Raw genomic sequence first — 23,622 nt, forward strand, 5'->3', positions numbered from 1 at the left:
ACAAAGGGGGGAGCAGAAATGGATGGGTATAGAGGTGAAATGATTTGCTCAAAGTCACACAAGCAGGTTGGTGCCATAACTGGGAATAGAACCTACGTCACCCAACTCTCTGTGCAGTGCCCTGGCCACTGGACTGTGCTGTCTGAGTGTCCCTACCCTCATGTATTTAAGTTGTAACCCATGTTCATTGCCTTTCAGGCTGTACTACCATTTTGAGCTCCGAAGGACCCAGAGCCTGCCAATCCCCTTGGCCTCTACCTATAGTGAGGTGCTGCCCCAGTGGGTGCGAAGCAACCTCTCCCTGACAGACGTTAAGACAAAGTGGGAGGAATATCAGCGCCAGCTCATGCTAGGATTGTTCTGCATCAACGTGGACATGCAGGCCTCCATCTTCCCGTCGGATGGGCTGCAGATGAGACTCTCGCCAACAGACCATGTGCAAGAGAGCCTGCCACACTTCTGAGCCCCCAGCCGCAGCCAGGAGGAGGCAGGCTGCTGGGGTCAGACCTGCATCTCAGCAACTTTCCACCGTTGGTTCTTGGAAGCCTGTGATGGGAGCTTCCCCATGAACAAAGCAGTGGCATCCATTGTAGCTAATTGCTACTTGCCTGACTAGGGGAAGGGGGCACTGTGTTAAAGTGAACATGTTTGCTGATGATGACCACTTAGAGAAGTGTATCAGCACCCAGCATGGGGGAGGTGGCAATCCCCGACTGTGCTGTAACGGTTCCAATGGGCTCCTCCAGGAGACATACGTGGAGGGATGTAGCCTAGATCAGGATGTAGCTCATGCTCTGGAGCTTGTTTTAATTGTCTCTGGTTTTAGATCTACAAATTCATGGCTTTGCTTCTTTGATTTTTTTGTTTTAAACAATCCAGCACCCTGTGGCTCTTCACTGTTTGTGCTACCAGGAGGTAAAGCAGCCCATAGTACCAAAGCAGCTATTGTATGGGCCCAAACCCGCCTCTCAACTCTCCTTCGTTGGAGCCAAATTTTGACCTCTATCCTCACTCAAAGCCAGCTCTGACCCTGCTGCTGTTAATGTAGATTTCACTGGCATTGGGACTACAGAGTTACAGGAGAGAACTGGATACCCACAGATGGTGCTCTAAGCTTCCTTCATCTCTTCTTGGTCTCTCTTGCCTCTCTCCTTTAGGGATCTTTGTCTCCATTGGGCTCTGGAGGCCTGAGATCTGAAGTGATAAAACTGGCTGGGAATTTTTTTTGGTGTGGGGGGGAAACATGAGATGTTCATCTGAGATTTTTCAGGATTTAGGTGCCTGATTCCCATTCATTTTAATTGAACTAGCCTTAGGTGGCATTGCGAAATCTCAGCCTTCCTTCCCTGGATTGGCCCGATGGCTGCCGCTGGGGAAGGAATGTGAAGGGCTTGTAGGAAGGCCGAATGTGAAGACTGTACAGTGCATGTTGTGTCCCAGTGGCTTGTGGTGGAATGTCGCAGCAGGTGCCCAGGAGATGGTCATCTGGAGGGGGAATGGGTTCCAAGTCCCAGGGACCATGGAGCTGGAGAACCCTGAAACCCAATTCCCCGCTGGCGCAAAAGGACAGAATTCCGTCATAACCAGTGATGTTGCACCTGCGTATGCTTGTGGTGATTTTGGACCTTAGTGAAGGAGCTGACGTTGGATGATGCAGATTGCCAGTCCCAGAGATGCTGCCGTGTCAACTCCCCAAGCGGGAGCTGTGTGCCCCCCATTCTGACCGAAGGTGGTACTGCCCCAAAGGTGACAGCATAGTGTGCGCAAGAAGAACAAGGAAGTCGGGGAGGTGAAGCAAGAAGTGCCAAATCTGTGTGCAGGCCACTGTATCTTTATTTTGTCACTTAAAAGATGAGTCATTGGGGTTATACCAGGGCTGAACTCTGCCCAGTGTTCGGAAGGTGCTGCCTTGAAATATGCATTGTCCCAAGGTAACCCAGTAGCATTCCATTGCACATATGCTTCTAGCAAAGCTGTTTCTTTGGCACATTCTCCGTGAGAGGATGGGTGTCTAGTCCCACCTGTTACTTGCCTCATTTCTCAGTGGGAGGGGAGAGATGGCCGCCAGTGGGGATTGTACGTACTGAAAAAGCCAAAATCCTAATACTGTGACTGTGTCTGTGACACAAAACCATCTTCAAGGTTCCTCTCCTTGCAATGCCTCTGGCTGTGTGGGGCTTCTTTCTACCTCTGCTAGCACAAACAAGCTGCAATAGGCCAAAGCAAAATGAATGTGTCCTTTTTTTTTGGAGGGGGGCAGGTTCAGCTATATACTGTATACATAGACTAGTGACTCATACAAGGTTTTCAAATGCCACTTTGTAAAGAAGAGGAGATGCACCCAGAAACCCTGGTGATTGGCACATGATCAATAACTAACAGCTTGGAGAGAGAGAGAGAATAGAAAGTCCAGCAGAGCATATGTGTCCTGGACCTGATGAGAAAAGGTGTCCCTCCTTCTGAAGGTGAGGTTGCATGCTTGCTAGCAGCCATGGCCTGGATGATACACTTGGTGTGGGTGGGAGTGTCTGCCTCCACCAAAAGGAGTATTGCTATAATGCTTATAATGACATGCACCATAGAGACCTTCTGGCAGAAAGCAGCCAGGAGCTCACCGAGTAACCACGGTGTTCATTTTGTGGTTGCCATCTGCAAGCAGGACTCTGAAGGTGGAGAGGCCCTGGTGGTGGTAGACCTGTCTGTGCCCACAAGACACTGGTCTGGAGACAAGCTTGTGTGATTTAGTGTCCCCTTGCCAATCTTCAAGTGACATTCCCTGCATAGTGCAAGCCCCTGCTCAGTTGATGAAACGGGCCTGATATTTGTCTCTGCAATAGTCCAGGCTAGCCAGTTTTCCCCCATTCTGTATTTGTGCATTTGGTTTTTCTTCCCTAAGCATAGCACCTTACATTTGTCTTTGTTGAATTTCATTTTGTTGTCCATAACCCAGTCCTCCAATTTATCAAAATCCCTGTGAATTTTAGCTTTATCCTCCAAAGCGTGGGCAATCCCCCCTTGTTTTATGTCCCGTATCTTTGCATTAATCATTACGCTTTGTCTGCAATTGTTTAACCAATTATGTATCCACTGAACCGTAATTCCACTGCACCCACATTTCTCCGACTTCCCTATCAGAATGTCACGTGGGACTATTTCAGAAGCCTCGTTGAAATCCAGGTATATTATGTCCACCGCATCCCCCCTATCCACCAAACCAGTTACCCTGTCAAAGAAGGAAATCAAGCTGGTTTGGCACGATTTGTCCTTGGTATATCCATACTGCCTGCTACTGATCACCCCTGCATCCTCTAGGTATTTGCAAATTGAATGTTTTATACATTGCTCTAATAGCTTCCCATGTACTGAAGTCAGGTTGATTGGTCTACAGTTCCCTGGCTCCTCCTTTCCCCACTTTTTAAAGGTGGGCACCACCTTAGCCCTTCTCTAGTCTTCCAGGACCTCTCCTGTCATCCATGAGTTTGTAAATATTGCCACTGGCTCTGAGATTTCTTCAGCTAATTCCTTCAGTACCCTCAGGTGAATAGCATCATGCCCCACTGATTTGAATTAATTCAAATTGATCAGAAGATCTCTGACGTGTTCTTTACTTATCCCGATCTGTATCTCTTCCCCTTTATTGTCTATGGTAACTTGGCTAATCGTTCGGACACGTTTTTTGTGAGAAGACTGAAGCAAAGTAGGAGCAGCTCTGCCTACCTATCATCTTCTGATACAGCTCACCTTCTCCAGTGAACAGTGGACCCACACCATCCCCCTGATCTTTCTTCTATGTCTGACATATTTGAAGACCCCCTTCTTGTTATGTCTAACATTCCTTGCCAGCTGTAACTCATTCTTTGGTGAGACAAACATTGATCAGCCCAAAATCTGAAGTGCCCAACACAAGAGGACACTTTGAAAACTTGGCTTGAGAGAAACCAACTTCAATGTGCATCACGCAATAGTTCAAAGCCCTTGAATGTGGTGCTGCTGGTCCTAGTCAGCGTGTGGCTTTAAGAAATGAGAGAGAACCCCTGTTACATTGAGCCAGTCGCCTGGGATCCAGTGCAGGATACTTCCATTCAGCAGTTTGCTAGTGCTTTGTCTAATGTCCTGAGCCACGTAGCTTCCACCACTTTCACACCAAGGTTGCTTTCTGTAATGTCAAGCTTATTAATATAGCACCTTAGCCCACGTGCACAAGAAGCTAAATATACTTTATGTAAATACTGCTTGCTGCTTGTAATGAGGCACATAATGAACTTGTGTATATAACCAATGACTAAATTAAGTTGTACTGTATAGTTATTTTATGTTATGCACAACACTGCATATCTTCTGAACTCGCTCTGTAAACTATGATGAGTGTACCCTATGCTGGGTGTGTGTCGTGTCTGCCTCAATCCTAATATTATTGCAAGTGGCTCTTAAAGGGGACAGGATGCCAAACACTTCTCTGATATTCAGTGGTCCTGGGGATCACTCCCTTCTGGAAGATCATAGGGGGCCAGAGAAACTTAACTCTCTCCAGTCATCTAGGTTATCCCTCTGCCAATGCAGCAGGGCTGTTACCAGACTACAATAGTCTTCCTGCTTCTGTCTGGTTTTCGATGGTTTTCTTCAGTGATGAGACTTCCGCCAGTTACCATGGCAGAAAGGGCAAGTGTGGACGAGGGGTGTGTGGACAAGATTCCTGCTGTCTGCCTTGTGTAGTCCATCTCTGGTCAATGCTATGCTGAGCTTTGCAAGCGTCCCATGAGGTCACCATTCAGAGCGCATATATATGTTTTTCTCAGATGAGAGCTGGGATTTGATTTAGGAGGAGATAAGGAAACAATGGACTAGCTTGGTCAGTCAGATGCATCTGCCAGTTCAGCATTGCGTTGAACTCCACAGTGTGCCTTCTTTACACCGTGTTCCCACCCTTTCCCTTCCTTGTTGCACTCCCCATCACACTCCCTACCTCCCCTTTCCACTCTCCCTGTGGAATCTGCCTTTCTGAATGCGGCTGCAGTTAGTTGTTTCTCAACATGCTTCATGTCGGGGAGGGAAACGAGAGAAATCTATCTGCCACCACCACCACCCCATGCCGGTGCAGGGCTCCACTACAGTAAATCTCTAATGCATTAGCGCCCTTGCCCTGAACTGATGCACTCAGGCCTGCCTACAAAGGGCAAGGAACCACAGATGCCAAGTACAGGTCTAGAAATAAAACTTGTTTTCTGTTTGTGTGTTTCACTTGCAGTGTATAGGTGAGAACTCTGTGGGCCAGCTCCTCCTTAGAGCTCTCCTGCTGATGTGGTGGGCCTGTGCAGAGCATATAGAGCAAACGTAGAGTACTGCGGGAATTTACTGAAGTCAGAGCAGTGATTAGATCAGTGACAACATAAGCAATTGATTTATTTACACGGCAATGTCATTAAGTAGCACTCAGTCACTTGAACGTTCAGCATTAAAATTTTGATGCCTTTTTTCCCCCTCCTGTTCTTGTTTTCTAATATTTTGCTGAAGAAAGTGTAACTATTTATTTTGGCAAAAATATACCTCTAATAAAAACTTTCTAAAAATTCTCAGCTGGTGTGGTGGCTTGCTTTCTTCCTTTTACTACTAAAAGTTTATGAAAGATTTTAAATGCACTCCAAGATGTACATTGGAAACTTTGGGCTGCACCCAGTTCATCAAGTTCTAGGCAGCCTAAGGGGAGCCACTCCTCTTGAGTGCATTGGAGGTCGTGTGGCCCAGTGGATAGTGCACATGACTGGGATTCAGGAGACCCGATTGTGATGTTCCCCTCTGGTGTTATTCAGACGGGTGATCTGCTATGCCTCTCCAATCCTTGACTCTGGGAGCCAGCCTTACGCTGCTCTGCTGTGAGAACCCCCCCTCCTGGGCTGTTCATGAACGGCCTCTGGCATGTAAGCTGCTCCCTGCTACCTGCAAGCGAATGACACTAGCCAATATCTCTGGTCCCAGACACAGCTCTAGGAACCTCCGTCTTGCAGTGTCCAGTTATGCCCTCTGGATGCTGCAAGCTTATATAAGTTCATCAGTTTAACAAAGAAATTGATATGTACCAGGTTTGTTATCCCAAGGGGAGCCTCTGACACCCCAAACGCACTGCTTCAGGTAGAATAAACATTTATTAACTATAAAAGTAGATTTAAAGTGACTATAAGTCAAGTGTAACAAGTCAGATTTGGTCAAATGAAATAAAAGCAAAACACATTCTAAGCTGATCTTAACACTTTCAATGTCCTTACAAACTTAGATGCTTCTCACCACAGGCTGGCTGGTTACTTTTCCGTCAGGCTGTCCCTGAACTGAACATGGCAGTGTAGGGTGTTCCCCCGAGGTACAGAGCGTCACACTGGTTTCTATTCCCAGCTCTAATTAACTCTCTGAGTGGTGGGGAGCAAGTTGCTAAGAATAAGTGGGGGCGTGGGAACCTGGGGCAGCCTCCCCCCAGAACTGCTGCTGCTTTGTGTTATTTTTGGATTGGCAAAATGGTTCTTTGGGGTACAGCTCAAAAGCATGTGAGAGATCGTGAGGTCCCTTGGCTCCTGCTGCAGAGAGAGAGCACAGATGCAGGTCCTGTTCAGTCTCAGCAATCTGCTAACTGGTGCCAATCACCAGGCTCTTCAAAGGGTTAAAAAAAAGTTAATGAAAGCTGAGAGTCTCCTTTACATTTCAGTTTCCCCTGCTTACAAACAAGGGAGAAGAGGGAGGTTTCAGAGGGGACAGAGAACAGCGCTGCTCCTTCCACTGAATGGTAGACACGAGGAGTGAAATCTTGGCTTCACTGAAGTCAATGAGAGTTTTGCCATTGACTTCAATGGGGCCAGGATTTCACCCCAGGGTTTAAAAAGTGATATCAATTCTTGTGATATTTGGAGTTTTGACTTTTTAAAGCTCCAGCTCCTGGAGTCATGTGATTATATTAGATTCTGACCTTTCTTTTACAGGCTCTAGCACTCTGGTGGTGGAGAAAAGTTTGAAAATGTGATCTGAGTGCATCTGAAAGGCTCCAAGTTAAAAAAAAAAAGGCAAAAAAGAACCCCAAAACTTGTCTGAGTTAAAATAATGAGATTTTAAAAATCTCATCATTTGTGGTGGCCTGACTCCTAGTTTTCAAACACTTGAGTTTGCCAATACTGACAATAGTAAAATAATTTTGTGCACTTCATGTGTTACAGAGGGATGTGCAGGTTCAACACACAGCAGGCAGTGGAAATTGGAGCCATATTTTAGAGTCTGTAGTGCAGGACTGACAGATCAAACAACCTTTTGCTTTTAATGACAGTGCTGGATTCTTCAGAATAACCAAATATCCAAGTCCTGGGCATGCCATGCTCAGAATTTATAGTCATTCGATAAGGTCTTGGTGACACCTGAGATGCCTTTTATTCTTGGATGCAGGTTGTGAGCGGAGTCAGGGGGGCTATGAGAACTGCCGGGTAGCTGAGCACAGACTATGCTTTGCCTGGGTACTGTTTCATCCTCAGGTTGCTGTTGCTTTTATTCCTGATATTTCTCCTGCTGGCCATTCCCACATTCTTCTGACAGAGGAAAAAGGAGGTAAAACAGAGGGATGTGTCTGAATACTTCAGGTAATTTTCAGGACAAGTGAGGTGGGAGGGATCCTTACAACATTTTGGGCCCAATTCTTATCCTAGGTTAAGGTATGAGGAGATGCATCATCACAAGCTATTTAGGGGCAGATTGTAATGCTCTTAGTTATCTTGGACTGTACCTTACACCATCCAGACCACACCACACTATCCATTATCTGCAGCCAAGCTCTACGATACAACCACATTTGCTCCAACCCCTCAGACAGAGACAAACACCTACAAGATCTCTATCAAGCGTTCTTACAACTACAATACCCACCTGCGGAAGTGAAGAAACAGACTGACAGAGCCAGAAGAGTACCCAGAAGTCACCTACTACAGGACAGGCCCAACAAAGAAAATAACAGAACGCCACTAGCCGTCACCTTCAGCCCCCAGCTAAAACCTCTCCAATGCATCATCAAGGATCTACAAGCTATCCTGAAGGACGACCCATCACTCTCACAGATCTTGGGAGATAGGCCAGTCCTTGCTTACAGACAGCCCCCCAACCTGAAGCAAATACTCACCAGCAACCACACAACAGAACCACTAACCCAGGAACCTATCCTTGCAACAAGGCCCGTTGCCAACTGTGTCCACATATCTATTCAGAGGACACCATCATAGGGCCTAATCACATCAGCCACACTATCAGAGGCTTGTTCACCTGCACATCTACCAATGTGATATATGCCATCATGTGCCAGCAATGCCCCTCTGCCATGTACATTGGTCAAACTGGACAGTCTCTACGTAAAAGAATAAATGGACACAAATCAGATGTCAAGAATGATAACATTCATAAACCAGACGGAGAACACTTCAATCTCTCTGGTCATTCAATTTCTGACCTAAAAGTGGCAATTCTTCAACAAAAAAACTTCAAAAACAGACTCCAACGAGAGACTGCTGAATTGGAATTAATTTGCAAACTGGATACAATTAACTTAGGCTTGAATAGAGACTGGGAGTGGATGGGTCATTACAGAAAGTAAAACTATTTCCCCATGTTTATTCCCCCCCCCTCAACCCGCCACTGTTCCTCAGACGTTCTTGTCAACTGCTGGAAATGGCCCACCTTGATTATCACTACAAAAAGTTCTCTCCCCCCCACCCCCGCTCTGCTGCTGGTAATAGCTCACCTTAAGTGATCACTCTGGTTACAGTGTGTATGGTAACACCCATTGTTTCATGTTCTCTATGTATATAAATCTCCGCACTGTATTTTCCACTGAATGCATCCGGTGAAGTGAGCTGTAGCTCACAAGAGCTTATGCTCAAATACATTGGTTAGTCTCTAAGGTGCCATAAGTCCTCCTTTTCTTCTTGCGAATACAGACTAACAGGGCTGCTACTCTGAAACCAATAATAGCACTGAGCTCTTTTCAGCTATAGATCTCAGATTCCTTTACAAAGGAGGTCAGTATCCATATCCCCATTACACAGATGGGGAAATTGAGGTATGAGGGGAGGGGTGTACTTGCCCAGGAGGCCAGTGACAGAGCCCAGAATAGAAACCACCTCTCCTGAGTCCTAGTCTAGAGCTCCATCCCCTAGGTCTAGGTCACTCTGTCTCCAACCAGTGGCTCTACTTGTGGAGGAATGTACTATTTAGCATAAGTAAAAGCATCACAATCTGACTCTTAGCAAAGGGAAATATAATTCTCACTAAAGAGGACAGATAGTGCATGACATGTACAGGTATAATATGACAGAGCATGCTAACCTTTCATCAACAACCCATATTCTCTAAGGGTCTAATTTGGCCCTATAGAATCCGCTCGGAGCTGAATCAGAGTCATCAAAATCAATTCCAGAACTATTTTTTCATATATACAAATGAAGGCTCCGATCTGGTAAGATGTTTAACTCCTACCTTCCCTACATCCCACAATTATTTGTACTATGCACCCCTTTTCCATGCCAATAGATCAAGAGAGCTTTACACTGGAGAAGGAGTTTAACCTCAACTTGAAAATAGGTATTTATCGAAGTATACTCCACCCCGCACATTGCCAAGCGCTTGGAAAATGTAGATAGGACACAAAGCCTCCCTTCTCTTGGGATGCTTTCGACAGGCTAATCTCTCTTTTAGAAAACCTCTCCTGCTTTCCCCCCTAAAATGCCGCCTCCCTCCCTCCCCCCCTCTCTCTCGAAGGGACATTATTAATCGGAAGCCTTGTTAATTAAACAGGCATCAGCGTGAGTTTTAGGCTTGCGACTGACCCATGGCAGGACTGAGGTTGGATGTCCTTAATACAGAGTGGGGATGAATACAACCTGGCCAGGCTAATTTGTATATATTCAAATTCTCCAAGTGTCCCATTGACCGGCGGCTCTTTCTAGCTTCACAGCCCTGTTCACTGCCCCCCCCTCACCCCGTCTTCCCTGTAGTTTGCGGCGGGGGGACAGATTGAACGGGAGGGTTTGTTCATTTCATCCCGTTGGCATCTGGCCCTGGGCTTCCTTCCCCCTCGCGTGTGAGCCCTTCAGGCTGATTCCCTTTCGCTCCTCCCCGCCGCCCCTGAAGCGGCTGCTGGCTCGCCTTTGAGTGTCTCAGCCTGGGGACAGCTAGATTCAACCCCCAGCCCCGCGGATCGTTTGTGCCCCCCCCCCCAGCTTTCTCTGCCTGTTCCCCATGGATTTCCCCTCGGGGCGCTCTCCCTGCGCAGGGGGTGGAAAAAGCAATAACTCCACGTGGGCTTGGCAAACGCCTTCAGCCTCCCCCCGGCTGCTCTAGCCCCGCGGGGGGTGGGGGGGCATCCCCAGAGCCAGCCCCAGGGCAGCCCCCCCCGCGGCGGAGGCTGCCCTGGGGCTGGCAGGCTCGGGGCGCTGCGCCTGCAAAGCAGCAGCCAGCGGGTTAAGGCGCCTGGCGTGTGCGGGGCTTTGCCAGGGCTCCTGGCCCCGCTGGGCTCCTGGCATTTCCGGGTTCAGACGCCTCCAGCTGTAAGCGCCGGCGGCTCCCGCTCCGGCTCCCCGGCCCGGAGCCCAGGCGCCAGGTAAGCGGAGAGCAGCCGGCGGCTTCTCCCTTTCCCCTGCGCGCCGTGCCCGGCTCCAGCGGCGCTCCCGGGCGGGCGGGGGTCTCTGGAGGGATCATTTCCCAGGTCGGATGCTTTCCCAATGAGCTCCGTCTGCAGACTCCCAGGCGAGCCCCCCCTCCAGGCCAGTCTCCTCTCTGCCCTTCCTGTGGCTTCGCTTCTGAATCCCCAAGTCTGGCCGGTAAAGTTGGGTTCAGTCAACATGGGGTGGGGCTGGATCTTGTTAGCCCAAGAAGCAGGGGGGGGGCATTTCCCTGAAAGCTCTGCCCTGGGGTGCTCGCCCTGGAGCCAGTGCTATTCAGTCTGGCTCTGCCCCTGTGGCAGGGAACTAGGGTGACCAGACAGCACATGTGAAAAATCGGGACAGGGGGTGGGGGGTAATAGGAGCCTATATAAGAAAAAGACCCCCAAATCGGGACTGTCCCGATAAAATCGGGACATCTGGTCACCCTACAGGGAACTGGGGCGGGGGTGTATGTGTCAGATTTCCCAGCTCCTACCACTTCCAGGGCCCTCATTTCAGAATTCTATTGATCCGTGCCCCCCCCTTCTCCTCCCCCCTCACGCTGTCTCCCCCCTTCCTCCCCCGGTTTCCTCTTGCCCTGTGTGATTTCCATCAGGGGGCTGAGTAATGAGCCGGTGACACATGCTTGTAAAACTCTCATTCCATCAGGCCCCCTCCCCAACTTGTGTCCATAATTTTGGCTCCTTGTTTTCCATTTGGCCCTGGCAACATAGGTGCTGGAAGTCGGGGTGCAGGGGGTGCTTCAGCACTCCCTGATTTGAAGTGGTTTCCATTATATACAGGGTTACAGTTTGGTTCAATGGCTCTCAACACCCCAACTATAAAAACTGTTCCAGAGCCCTTGCCTGGCAGGTTGGTAGATGATAATTATTGCCAGGGAAACACTGGTCTGTGTTGTGAAAGGTTAAGGGGGTAGTTAAATACTCTCTGGGAGTGACCAAGGAATACCTCCAGTTGGCTATAGATACAATAGGCCTAATCTACTCTATTTTGGGGCTGTATATTCTGCTGCCCATATCTGGAGTTTCTAAGCATTAATGGGGAGCGTCCCCCTGAATTACCCAGCTCAGTGTTTCTTCTCAGACTGAGAACTCATTCAGAGCTTTTGCTGCTTTAGCCTTTGTATATACTCCCTTTCCCTCCACACACCTATCAGAGCTGCTGCTCTGCTGAGTGTTTAGATTGGATCACTAATGTTTGATTGAAATTGTTAGAGTGGCTTCTTGGTGTAGGAGAGTGTTGTATACAGAACATTGTCTGGAACATTCATTGTGACTGTATGTTTGCTTGGTGTTTTGACTTAAGCCTTTAGCTCAGGTCCTGCAGCAATAACCATGGAGAGCAACAAGAGAGGATATTTTTGAGCTTTTCATTCTCCCTGAGCTGGAGAACTATAAAAGTTCAGCACATCTGTTTCTAAAAGCCTTTTATGAAAAGATTAGTGATTGGAGCTCCTGGGTTTTTAGAAGGGTACATTTATATCCCTTTTCACAGCTCCTTCCTTCTCATCCTGTACATTGCCAGTAGGACACAGAGGTGATTATGACAGTATAAAGATGGAGGTACTGACTGGTCATAAGCCATTGAAAGTGAATATTCTGAAGGCAGCTGCCAACAGAGTCCAGGGAGAGAAATGCGGGGATTAGGACAAAATCGTTGGTTCAGCTCAGTTCCAGAGCTTCACTTTCATGCAGACTAGTCAATGGAGCACCCCGTTCACTTGAACACTCACCTGGCTTTATTGGATCACCTTGCCTAGATTAAGTAGGTCTGACTGTCTCTTAAAAAAAATTTTTTTATGCTTCACTCTGCGTTTATCTGAAAGCTTGTAATGTGGGGTATGTAGATTAGTGGGGAAAGTTGGCCTAATACTGCACTGGGATGATCCCCCTGAGCTGGGAATGTTCTTGCTCATTCAGAATTAAATATGCCTCTCTTCCTAGTCACTGCAGGGCTCTTCTCACCCTGTCTGTCTAACTTATTAGTCTCTTTCTTGTAAAAGATGGCAACCTGGTTTAAGTTTGCTGCCTTAAGCCCTCTTCCCTCCCAGACACTGCCTTATAATGGTAGGGTGATTAAATATGGTTCTAACCCTATAGGATGGAGCAAACTGTAAGGCTAACTGTAAGGCTTTTGCACTTGTATATAGTGCTGTGGAGTGCATGGCACGCTCACGAAAGCTTATGCTCAAATAAATTGATTAGTCTCTAAGGTGCCACAAGTCCTCCTTTTCTTTTTACAGACAACAAAGATGTGGGCACTGACCAGAGCAGTTTACAGTGTAGGGCCTTGATGCTGCAAGTCATTGTGTGCAGGCAAGTTCCCACTGACTTCAATGGGGGGCTCTTCCCTCCTTCTTTTTCCAATATCTACATGCAAATCGGGTGATCATCCACCTCCTCCCTTGCCAGTGTCTGGATGCAGATGACATTCAGTGTGCAGAAGAGGGTGATGTTTGGGTGGGGTGTAGGGGACCTCTATAGAATAATGACTTGCTCAGCTATAATGGAAAAGGAGTACTAGTGGCACCTTAGAGACTAACCAATTTATTTGAGCATAAGCTTTCGTGAGCTACATCCGATGAAGTGAGCTACATCCTTTTCTTTTTGCAAATACAGACTAACACGGCTGCTACTCTGAAACCTATCAGCTAAAATGGTTCTCTGCTAGCTGAACTTTCTAAGTCAGAGCCAGTAAAGCATGATGTTTTACAATGGAAAGTCCTGTCTTTGAACCCTGGTGCCTTCCTCTCAGCTACACATGAGTATGGATGACTGCAGTGACTGTGTATGTAACCTCAGATCCTTCCTGTGGGGCTTCCTGAAAGCAGCAGGGGAAAGAGACCAATGACTGCAAGCTTCAGATACATATAAATGTCAGTGTATCTTGGCCAGGAATATCCTGCAGAGACATCATAATCTGGGAGTGTCTCTCTCAGCTATCCAAGATTTTCTGGTGGAGATGTCCGGGAGATTGCTGTTGTGAGCTGATGAATGTGTCCTTTACAAACAGCACATGCATAAAGAGAATATCTAAACACCTAGAACCTCTTACTAAACTGGTTTACCCTGAATTCTGGGTGTAATTCAAACCATCCTGTCCCTTTTTTAATACAGATTTTTATTGGGCTCATACTACTAAGTAAACATATACTTTAAAGAATATGCATTCTGTGCTGCTAAAAGGGTGCTGGCTGGACAGCCCAGGAGACTGGAACATAGGAATTGCCACAGCGGATCAGACCAGTCCTCCATCTAAGCCTGTACGCTGCCTCTGACACCAGCTGCTTCAGAGAAGGGTGAAAGGAACCCTGCAGTAGGCAAATGTGAGGTAATCTCTCCCCCCTAAAGGTTTTAGCCTAATCTTTAGACAGATTTAAGACCTCAAGCATGAAGATTTAGATCCCTTTCAACATTTGAATGGATGAAGTTCTGTACTGATTCATAGGATAGGTGATTGTCTGTTCATAGTCTTCAGCCTTGGTATGTGGAAATCCCCTCAATGGGTGAGAGATCTGTTTACTCCCAGAGCCTCTCCATCTTTGTTGCCAGTATCAATAGAGAGACCAGCCAATCAGCTGATTTTTCAAGCCCTAACAATTTATACTGTGTGGCATAGGCGCCGACTTCCCCTCTTTCCAGTGGATGCTTGACCCTGCTCTTACCCACCCCCCCGGCCCTGCCCCCACTCCACCCCTTCTATGAGACCCTGCCTCTTCCCACCCCTGCCCTGGCACCATTCCAAACCTTCCCCAAAGTCCCTGCCCCAACTCCACCCCCTCCCTGCCCCTATTCCAACTCCTTCCCCAAATCCCCGCCCCGGTCTCGCCTCTTCCCTGCCTCCTCCCCTGAGCGTGCCACATTCCCACTCTTCCCCCTCCCTCCTGGAGCATGCAAACGCTGCCAAACAGCTGTTTGGAGGCAGCTGGGCAGGAAGCCCTGGAAGGTAGGCAGTGGAGCAGGGATGCATCGCGCTCAGGGAGGAGGAAGGGTGGCGGGGGGTGAGGGGAGCTTGGCTGCTGGTGGGTGAAGAGCACCCGCTAATTTTTCCCCGTGGGTGCTCCAGCCCCAGAGCACCCATGGAGTCAGCACCTATGCTGTCTGCCACTAGTGAGCAGGAAAATTTTCTCATGCAACTGAAAAGCCCTTGCCATCAATTTCTGCAGAATATAAACTATTTTAAAAAAAATAACCTTCTACTATTTACTATTGCAAAGATCAGTTTCCAAATGAGAACTAGATATACCATCTTCCTTAGTCTGCAGACAGAAGACAGTTCCCTGTTTCTCTACTATTGCTCATGGCTTTGCCAAGAAGCAGCAGAGGGGGGAAAAAAGGGATCCGATCAGTTGACAGTGAAACAAATCATACCAGTACCAAATTCATTACCCACGTAACATTTTTCATGCTGAAAAGACTTTACAGATATCAGTCATTGCAACAGCTTTGACATGTAGGAGGATAGAGTTACTTTTCCCAGTATAATGGCAAAAATCTCATACATGGGATTCACTCATTAAACCTGTTCTGGTCTGATGATGGGACTGCCCTAGGGGCTGAATCCCATTTAATCTACTTGAAGGTGCTTAGCTTGGCTTTAGAGAGACTGGACAAGGTTCTCAAGTGGTATAAATGTGCACAGCTCCATTGACTTCAGGTGAGCTGTGTCATCTTACACCAGGCGTGGATCTCTGTGTAGAGACTAAGGTGCACATTTTGTTTCACTAAATATTTGAATCTTGAGCCATTGGTTTTGCGGCAACATTAAAAAAAGGGCAGCTCTATGAATATAGGCCAGCTTCTCTTTCCTTTGATTGTCACTGTGCTTACTGTGAGGTCTGGTGAAGCATGGAGGAGTGAAATGGAGATGATGCTACCTGGAGATGTTCTGATCACTTCTATTGGTGCTGGTAAAGCAAAAGTCCTCTTTTCCTCATCCTGCATCCCAAAGCCTTAAGTCCATGATTGTTGCCAAGAGCTATTTCCCTTCCTGTGGAACATGTCCTAAGGAACATGCTATACCAGTGGTTCTCAAACTTTTGTACTGGTGACCCCTTTCACATAGCAAGCCTCTGAGTGCGACCCCCCCCTTATAAATTAAAAACACTTTTTAATATGTTTAACACCATTATAAATGCTGGAGGCAAAGCATGATTTGGGGTGGAGGCTGACAACTTGCAACCCCCCCATGTAATACCTCGCGACCCCCTGAGGGGTCTGGACCCCCAGTTTGAGAACCCCTGTGCTATACTCAGTGTGCCTCACCTTGACTCTGCTTCTGTACAGGAAGTCCTGAGGTGGCTTCAGTGATTTATTCCCTCTCTGCTTGTCCCATGTTCTAGGGCAGGGGTAGTCAATAGGCAGACCAAATCTGGAATGCCAGATGCTTTGGAACGGACTGCAAAATCTTTGTATTTACTTATTATCCATATTGTTATTTTTAAACTTTTTTACCCTCTCATTCTCTCACAATGCGACCTCTAATATGTTATTCTGTGAAATAATGATTGACTGGTTCTCCTTAATTCCTTATTTGCTTAATTTTTGCCATCATCAGTTTCTGCCAATAAAAAACTGAGCATATATACTTTCTCAGTTTCAGATGTAATTTATTACATCTTTCTTGGAGGTTATTTTTAGGTTATACGGTGGTTTGCTTTTATGTTTCATTTAATGCACTAAAAATATAAGCAATGGGGTACATTACCAATGCACAGCGTTGTATGTGTTTGTTGAACAGGGACACTTCTGGTGTGAAAAAAGTTTCTCTGGAGACTGGACCTTGACTATACCTTGACCAAGAAATTTGGACCTTGAGAAAAATAATTGACTGCTGGTGTTCTAGGGCACATTGCATGTTGGCAGCTCAAAACATTCAAAAAATCATGAGTCAAGCACCAAAAATCACGAGAATTTTCAAAATAAGCTGGGGGGTTCATTTGCTGTGTTTTGTGGTTTCTGAGCCTTTCCCCTGCTCTCAGATCATGTGTTCAAGCTTTCCGCTGCAACCAGGAGGGCTAGAGACATTTTTTTTTCATTTTTAAAATGAAACCCGAGAGTCTTGTTTAATCACATGACTCCAGAGCTGGACTTTCAGAAAACCAGCACGTATTGCAAGACTTGTGACAAACTCATGCGAGCAGACAACACTGCACGTCTCAGGGCTGGCGTCTGTTGTGGGTCGTGTGGAGATTCTGGTGCTGTGAACTTTGAGTCAGAGCCAGAGCTCTGTTGAATTCTCCTGGCCCTAACCCAGGTTGAGAGAATGAGTCCTGCACCCCCCAGATGCTGGTAGGTAGTTAGGCTTTCCCAGCAGGTATTCTCCCTTTGCCACCTGTGGCAGGGCTTCGTGACTCATGTCTAGAGTGTTGGCACGGACTCCAAGAATGTTTTATTTGACTCATTGGTTTGTTCGAGGAGGAGGATGTTTATTGCCAGCGTGCGAAATTTTAGCATGATGTTCTGAGCCGATAGGCAAGGAGGAAATTCAAGTGTTAGATTATTTCTGCGTGGGAGGATGTTAGTAGCATCCATACCCTGTTCTCGAAGGGTATGTCTACTTACAGAGTAGCCAGGGTCCTGGATGGGATTGTACTCGGGTGGCTATCTGTCCTGCCAGCTGTGCTGTCTGTATGAGTATGCATGCAGGCGTGATTTTTTTTTTATGCCTATAGCAATATCTAGTGATATACACATTCTAAGGGTGTGTCTATACTGCAGTCATGAGGAACGATTGCAGCTTGAGCCAACATACCCAAGGTAGCCTTAATATAGCTTGCTCAGCCCCTGGAACAGCAAAGCCGCAGCAGCGAGGGCTGTACAGGCCCGGCCAGATCTCTGAGGAATTACTCATGGGGCGAGCAGAGTTCACGGTGGTGGGGAGAAAGACACCCCTGTCTATGAGAAGTAGCTGGGGGAGTCTTGAATCCTCTGACATACACTCAAAAGGTCCCAGAGCGTGGCCAGATGGAGACCAATAAGCTTACGCTAGGTCTGGGGATGTCATGGCAACGTAGCATGGCGTAACTGGCACCTGCCTGTGTTAAGGAGGCACTTACTTGAAAGGATCAGTGAACATATGAATATGCTGAGAGTTTTTGTGCTTTTCTCAAATTATTATCCTTCTGTGTGTATATGATATCAGGTGAGTAACTCCTGTGGTAGGGAAGGTGTTGCTGTATACAGGAGGAGGAAGTTTCTGTTTCTATCTAAGGTACTTATGTGGCCACATCACTGTAGTATCTGAGCATATCACAGTTGTTGTTGTATTTATCTTCACAAAACCCCAGTAAGGTAGGGCAATGCTACCATCTCCATTTTATAGCTGGGGACCTGAGCCACAGAGAGGCTAAGTGACTTGCCCGAGGTCACATAAGAAGTCTGTGGCAGAGCAGGGAATTGAACCAAGTCTCCCGAGGGCTGAGGTAGCACCCTCACCATTGGACCATCCTTTCACGTTTCTTGGAGAGTTGTTCTGATTAACAGATATTGGTTACTATATGATCTGGTTCATGATGACCATCTACATTTCTGTCTGACAGTCTAAATGGACACCAAGCAGTCTGGATCAAAGTGCAAGAATCTTAATTATTTGTCTTCCTGGTCTGTGTTTTTGTAGGGGGAACCTTCTGATGTAACTCTCAATGTCTCAGTACTAGCATATTGGGACTTATTGATCTAATATGCTAACGTCAAAGAAGGGGTCTTAGTTATAAATAAAACAAAAGCAAATTGGCATCTTGCTAAGGAACAGCGGAAAAGAAAAAATAAATCGACTATGGGCTTTTCCTCAGAGGTTAGGATGAAGCTGGACAAAATCTTATTAGGCAAGAGATTCTATTTATCTCTCTGGTTTCTTGGGGTTTTTTTTGCTGGCTCCCAGAAGGCTGGAGAGTTGCATACATTTTCTGCATGGTTCTGCATCCTGTATTGTATCATGTGAATAAATGCTGTGTTCATTAAGCTGTAAATGACTGGGCGTAACATGATGCCACTATTGGGATGAAAATCTTTCCTTGGAGTGATTGGGCTGCCTTCATAAAAGAATGTAAACCCAACTTGGTTGTTTTTTTCTGTACATGTGCATCTACTCTTGCCTGGTCCTAATCTAAAGGCAGGGAGTATGCTGACTGCTCAAAGTGTTCTGAAGAAATCCAGCTGCACAACCATTGCAAATACAGCTGAGACACAGAGGCAAAAAAGTAAGAGGACATCTGTGAGTATTTCTCAGCTGCACAGCATCGCCTCTTTGGCCGATGTGGTGAGAGTGCCCCCTCCTGGCTGCTTGTGTGAGACTGGGGAGGTTGGTGACGGTTCATACCAAAGCACTGGGGACGTACTGGGGGAAAGGATGGAGGGTGTATGCAGATTTTCCTTTTCCACCATAGCAGATTCTGGGGTTGCCAGTTTTGGCTGGATATATTCCCAGAGGTTTAATCAAATGACATAATCTTTAATTAAAGATTAATCTTTAATTCCTGGAGACTCCAGGACAATCCTGGAGGATGGGCAACCCTAGCAGATTTCCAATGAAGAGCATTAGCTTGGGAATCTTTTACAGCCAGACTGAATCCAGCTCCCCTCCTAGGTACAATCTTGCAAATAATCAGGTTGAGACTGGCTTACTCTAGATGAGGCAAAATGTATTTAATCCTTCTCAGCTCTGGCAGTCATGGCTACATTCTGGCTTGGATTTGTGGGCCCTCCTGGACTAGCTGGGACCTGAGAGGTAGGTGTGAATGTGATGGACCCCCTCTTGGGAACTCACAGGGGACCGTGGCAGGTGGTAGCTTTGTATCTGCGAGGCAGATGTGCGGCGGGGGGACCCTCCAATAGGTGATACCACTAGTGAGAGGGCTGCGACTGCTTTCTCTTTCTCAGGGAACGGGGATTAAAATTCAGTTTTTAAATGGTCCCAAGATCATCAGGCCTTGGGAGCATTTAATTACTTTAATTAATAATGGCTTCCTAGAGAATATCTGCAGGGGGAGGGGTTGGCTATCACCTGACAAGGGCCGTGTAACCTTACCCAATGGCTTTTCACCTGTGATAGATGTAAGAAAATCCTGCTACAAATGCCTGAGTCTGGCTTCCCATCTCCTAGACACAATGGCAGCTTTCAGGTCCAACAGCAACCTGTTTCTCTCCAGTTTTTCCCTTCTTACCTAAAGAGAATTCCCCAGTATCTCTAATCTACCTCTAAACTGGTACTCAAAAGTCTAGCAGGACCAGAGTGAGATAATCAAATGGTAAGATACAGCCCCATTCTGCCCCTTCCACTTGTGGGTTAGTAGCCATAAGCTCCAGTATGGATGGATAATAGGTTTCAGTTCTTTGCTGTGTCATTGGAAATATTTGGCTCATCCTGTTGCTTTCCATGCAAATCTGGCTTCTGATTTAAGCTGCCATGTCAAGTGATCCATTTGCATTTCTCCCCCGCCCCCCCCCCACCCCAGTGAGATGTGTACCAGAGTTGCATAGAATTTAAAGGTAAGACCTCAGCAGCTGTGTGAGTGGGACAAGGCCTGGACTGATGACAGAGAGGTGCTCAAGGTCCCTCATACCTGATCCTGGTCTCTTTAGCTTGTTTGTGCTGGTGAAGTAAATTGTTCATGTCAGCCCAGCTTTGCGATACTCTGTTAGCTTCTTGAACTTCTCCTTTGCAGGAATGGACCATTCAGTGGTGTAGGTCCTACATAATCAGTTGATCAGTCTAGGAATTTATGGTCCTCTTTCCCATAGTTCCCCAGTGCCTCATGATTATTAATGGATGTTATCTTCACAATACCCCTGTGAGGTAGGGATGGATTGTTCCCATTGTAAAGATGAGGAGCTGAGGCATAGAGAGAGAGAGATTAAATGACTTGTCCAACGTCACATGAGAAGTGAACTGAAATCTCCCAGGGTAGCGTCTGAGCCACAAGGCAATCAAGTGTAAAAAACACCCACCCACACCCACACCCAGCCCTTTCTCTGAGTTTGGGAGGGCGAGAAGAGGAAAGGAAGAAGAGAGAAATTGCATTGAACAAACTCTAACAGAATACTAAAGGCAGTGATAGAACTACAGAAAATCCCCTGAGAGATATTAATGAGATCGAGTTGAACACTGTATGTTTTAATCCACACTTTAAAAAAAGACGTAGCTTACTGCAGAATTGCTGTCCAGACATTCCTTAACATTTTTAATCCCCTTTATTTTTCATTTTTCTCTGGTACTGGCTGCCACTGGTTCTGTTGAGGGGGCATAGCGAGAAAGGGTGATCTTGGTGTGTATCTGTCACATCAATGATTCTCTCTTAGATTTGTGCCAAAACTTTTTAGGTGCCCAACTGGAGATGCCTGAAAAAGCCCTGATTTTTTCAGAGGATGGGCGCTCTGCCCTTTCTGAAAATAAGGTCCTTTTAAGTCGAGTTGAGCAACCAAAACTTGGAGGCACCCAATCACTAGTCCCTCTGAAAAATCCTTGCTGTTGCCCTGATTTAGGACAGCACTAATGGAGCCCATACGGTTTAATCAATAGTATGAATTCTACCTGGAAATCCACTTGCCCTAAGAACAAAATTTAAAAATCCATAAGCAAAACACTTTAACTAAATCAAAAACCTTTTTGGCCTCAGTGGATGAACTCTCTTCCCTTTGAGCAGGTACCATGAAAAACACCGGATGAGCAATGTGGTTGAGTTAGCACTACTTTGGAAACCATAACTTTTGCCAGGTTTGTCTCTGTGTGTATATAATGTCTTCTGCAGTTTCCACGGTATGCATCCGATGAAGTGAGCTGTAGCTCACGAAAGCTCATGCTCAAATAAATTGGTTAGTCTCTAAGGTGCCACAAGTACTCCTTTTCTTTTTGCATAACTTTTGCATTTCCTGACCTTTATCCATGTAACCTTAATGCTGCATTAACATGGCTTTGATTTTTGTTATGTTTTTACTTAATAAGCTCAGTGTTTCAGTATGCAAAGCTCAAAACTAGCTTCAGGGAAACCTAGTGAGTATTGTTAACATGTGGCTCAGGTTTATAAAGGAATCTAGGAGGAGGACTATGCTGAGGGCATGAGAAATCTTCTGCAAAACTCAGATGTAAGCAAACAGTTCCCTTCTTTATTGGTATTATGCTTGCACCTAGAGGCACCAGCTGAGATCAGCAGTCCACTGTGTTAGGCACTAAACATGAGCTTGCCCCAAGGAGCCTACAGTCCTGAATTTGAGATGACAGCGGGAGCCACGGTGGTGAGGAGAGGAGTACGAAGATAATGTTGTTAATCAGTAACAGCTGATCTTGTAATCTCATGGGCAGATACTTATGACTTTATGGAGTCGCACTGAAACAGGCTACAGGATTCCTGTAGAGCAGACTACAGGATTGGGGTGTAAGGCATGTCCACATCTTGATGATTCAGTGAATTAAGGATTTTTTTCTTCATCCTTCCTCACTTCCCATAGGTGAGGTAGCAAAAGTGAGGGGGGGAGGTTGGTGGGGGGGGGGTTGTGGCTTGTGGGGTTTCGGTTGGTTGGCGGAAGGAGGGTTTGGTGTCTTGGCAAATGGGTTAGGGGAGGGCATGCCATGTATGGGGAGAAATGGAAAAAGGCACAGGCTGGAGTAGGAGAGGGACTGAAAGGGGTATCACAAATGGACTCATTGGCACCGTATCCAAAACATACACTGGCTCATCCTAGAGCTAGAGAACTATACACCTAACCAGTGTACCTGTATCTGGAGGTTAATATGACTGGGTTCTACCAACTTGTGCAGATCACCCTGGCAGCATGTCTCCATTGGAGACCACCATTCTCACTACGTGTGTAACCTAAACCTGTCTCTCCTGATTGAAGAGCTAGTGTGTTAGTCCCCCCCCCACACACACATCTGTGCCACAGTCATTTGAAGACCTGTGTGCCCGTGGGTGACAGCCTTTGCAGCTGGATCAGTACCTCCTCTCTTCCATTTTGGAATCTGAGCCATTAGATCATACTTCAGAAATTCCCTCAGAACGACCCGCATTTCTCTTTGCTTTCCATAGGTCATGTTGTCATTGGCTCCTGCAGGTATGGGGATTATTTGAAGCTCACAAATCCTCCCTCCACAGGCTGAAAATTGCATAACTGATAAAAAGCCTTTTCTTTCAATTAATCTACTGGTTGGAGTTTCTGAGCTGGTAACGTTTCCAAGAATGTTTTCTCTCTAAGGAGCTGGCCACTCCCACCCACCCTGTCATTTTTTGTACATTGGGACTTGTATTTGGTGGACAAATATTATGCTTGAGGGCTGCTGTGGAGATATGTTGGGCCCGGTATGGGAAGTGAAGGGGATTAAACCTGGCCACACAATGGTGAGTTGCCCTGTCGGGGCCTCAGTGTGTTTTTTCCTCCTGGCCCTGGGATAAGGCCCCAGCCCAGCTGATAGGAGTGGAGAAGGCCAAGGACAGCTTTGTATTGGCTTGAAGCCCTGAAGCTGCTGTCTTTAATAACAAACCAGAGTCCCGGTTCATCATCACAAATTGGCTGGCTTTTCCTTTCCAGTGGAGAAAACGGGAGGGAGGGGAAGGCTCTGGGTGGTGCCAGGAGAGAGGAGGCCAGCAAAGGCTGGTTTAATAGAGAACTCATGGGGGACCATATGTTCCACTTTACTCTGCTGTGCAGGGCCAGTCCCTGTTTAGCCAAATGTTTAACTCTTCTCCCTCCATGTCCCCAAAGCTCTATGTGCTTCTCTTTGTAAGCAGGTAGCAAAGCACAAAACCTGGGGACAAACATGGGGCAGAATTTACAAAGGGAATTATGCACGTACTGAAATTCCAGAAGAGATGGGTTCTCTTAGGCTGCTTTGGAAATCTAAGCCATGGCTGTCTGTTTACAGGGTAGCCTCTGACTCCATGCTCTTACCTCTTTGCATTTCCCATCTTGCCTGAGGAAGCCCTTCCAAAACAGAGAGGGACAGAAGCCCTCCT

At 46.7% G+C, this 23,622-nt stretch overlaps 2 protein-coding genes across 3 annotated transcripts in view; both read left to right on the forward strand.

Moving 5' to 3' along the window:
- PNPLA2 (patatin like domain 2, triacylglycerol lipase) overlaps positions 1-5,539 on the forward strand; it is a 51,483-nt gene extending 45,944 nt beyond the window's left edge. The window contains exon 9 of one of the 2 annotated variants that reach the window (XM_084630868.1): positions 199-5,539. In XM_084630868.1, coding sequence (XP_084486994.1) covers positions 199-463 — 265 coding nt within the window. In that variant the 3' untranslated portion in view covers positions 464-5,539. The remainder of the gene's footprint in view (positions 1-198) is intronic. The other variant, XM_084630869.1, reaches the window with a different exon arrangement.
- Positions 5,540-10,474: 4,935 nt separating this feature from the next.
- Positions 10,475-23,622, forward strand: part of CRACR2B (calcium release activated channel regulator 2B) — a 76,058-nt gene continuing 62,910 nt past the window's right edge. Inside the window, exon 1 of the mRNA XM_084629786.1 lies at positions 10,475-10,612. The gene's annotated coding sequence lies outside the window, so the exon portion shown is untranslated. The remainder of the gene's footprint in view (positions 10,613-23,622) is intronic.

The sequence above is a fragment of the Lepidochelys olivacea genome, assembly GCF_965140295.1.
Source record: "Lepidochelys olivacea isolate rLepOli2 genome assembly, chromosome: 6".
Lineage (NCBI taxonomy): Eukaryota > Metazoa > Chordata > Testudines > Cheloniidae > Lepidochelys > Lepidochelys olivacea.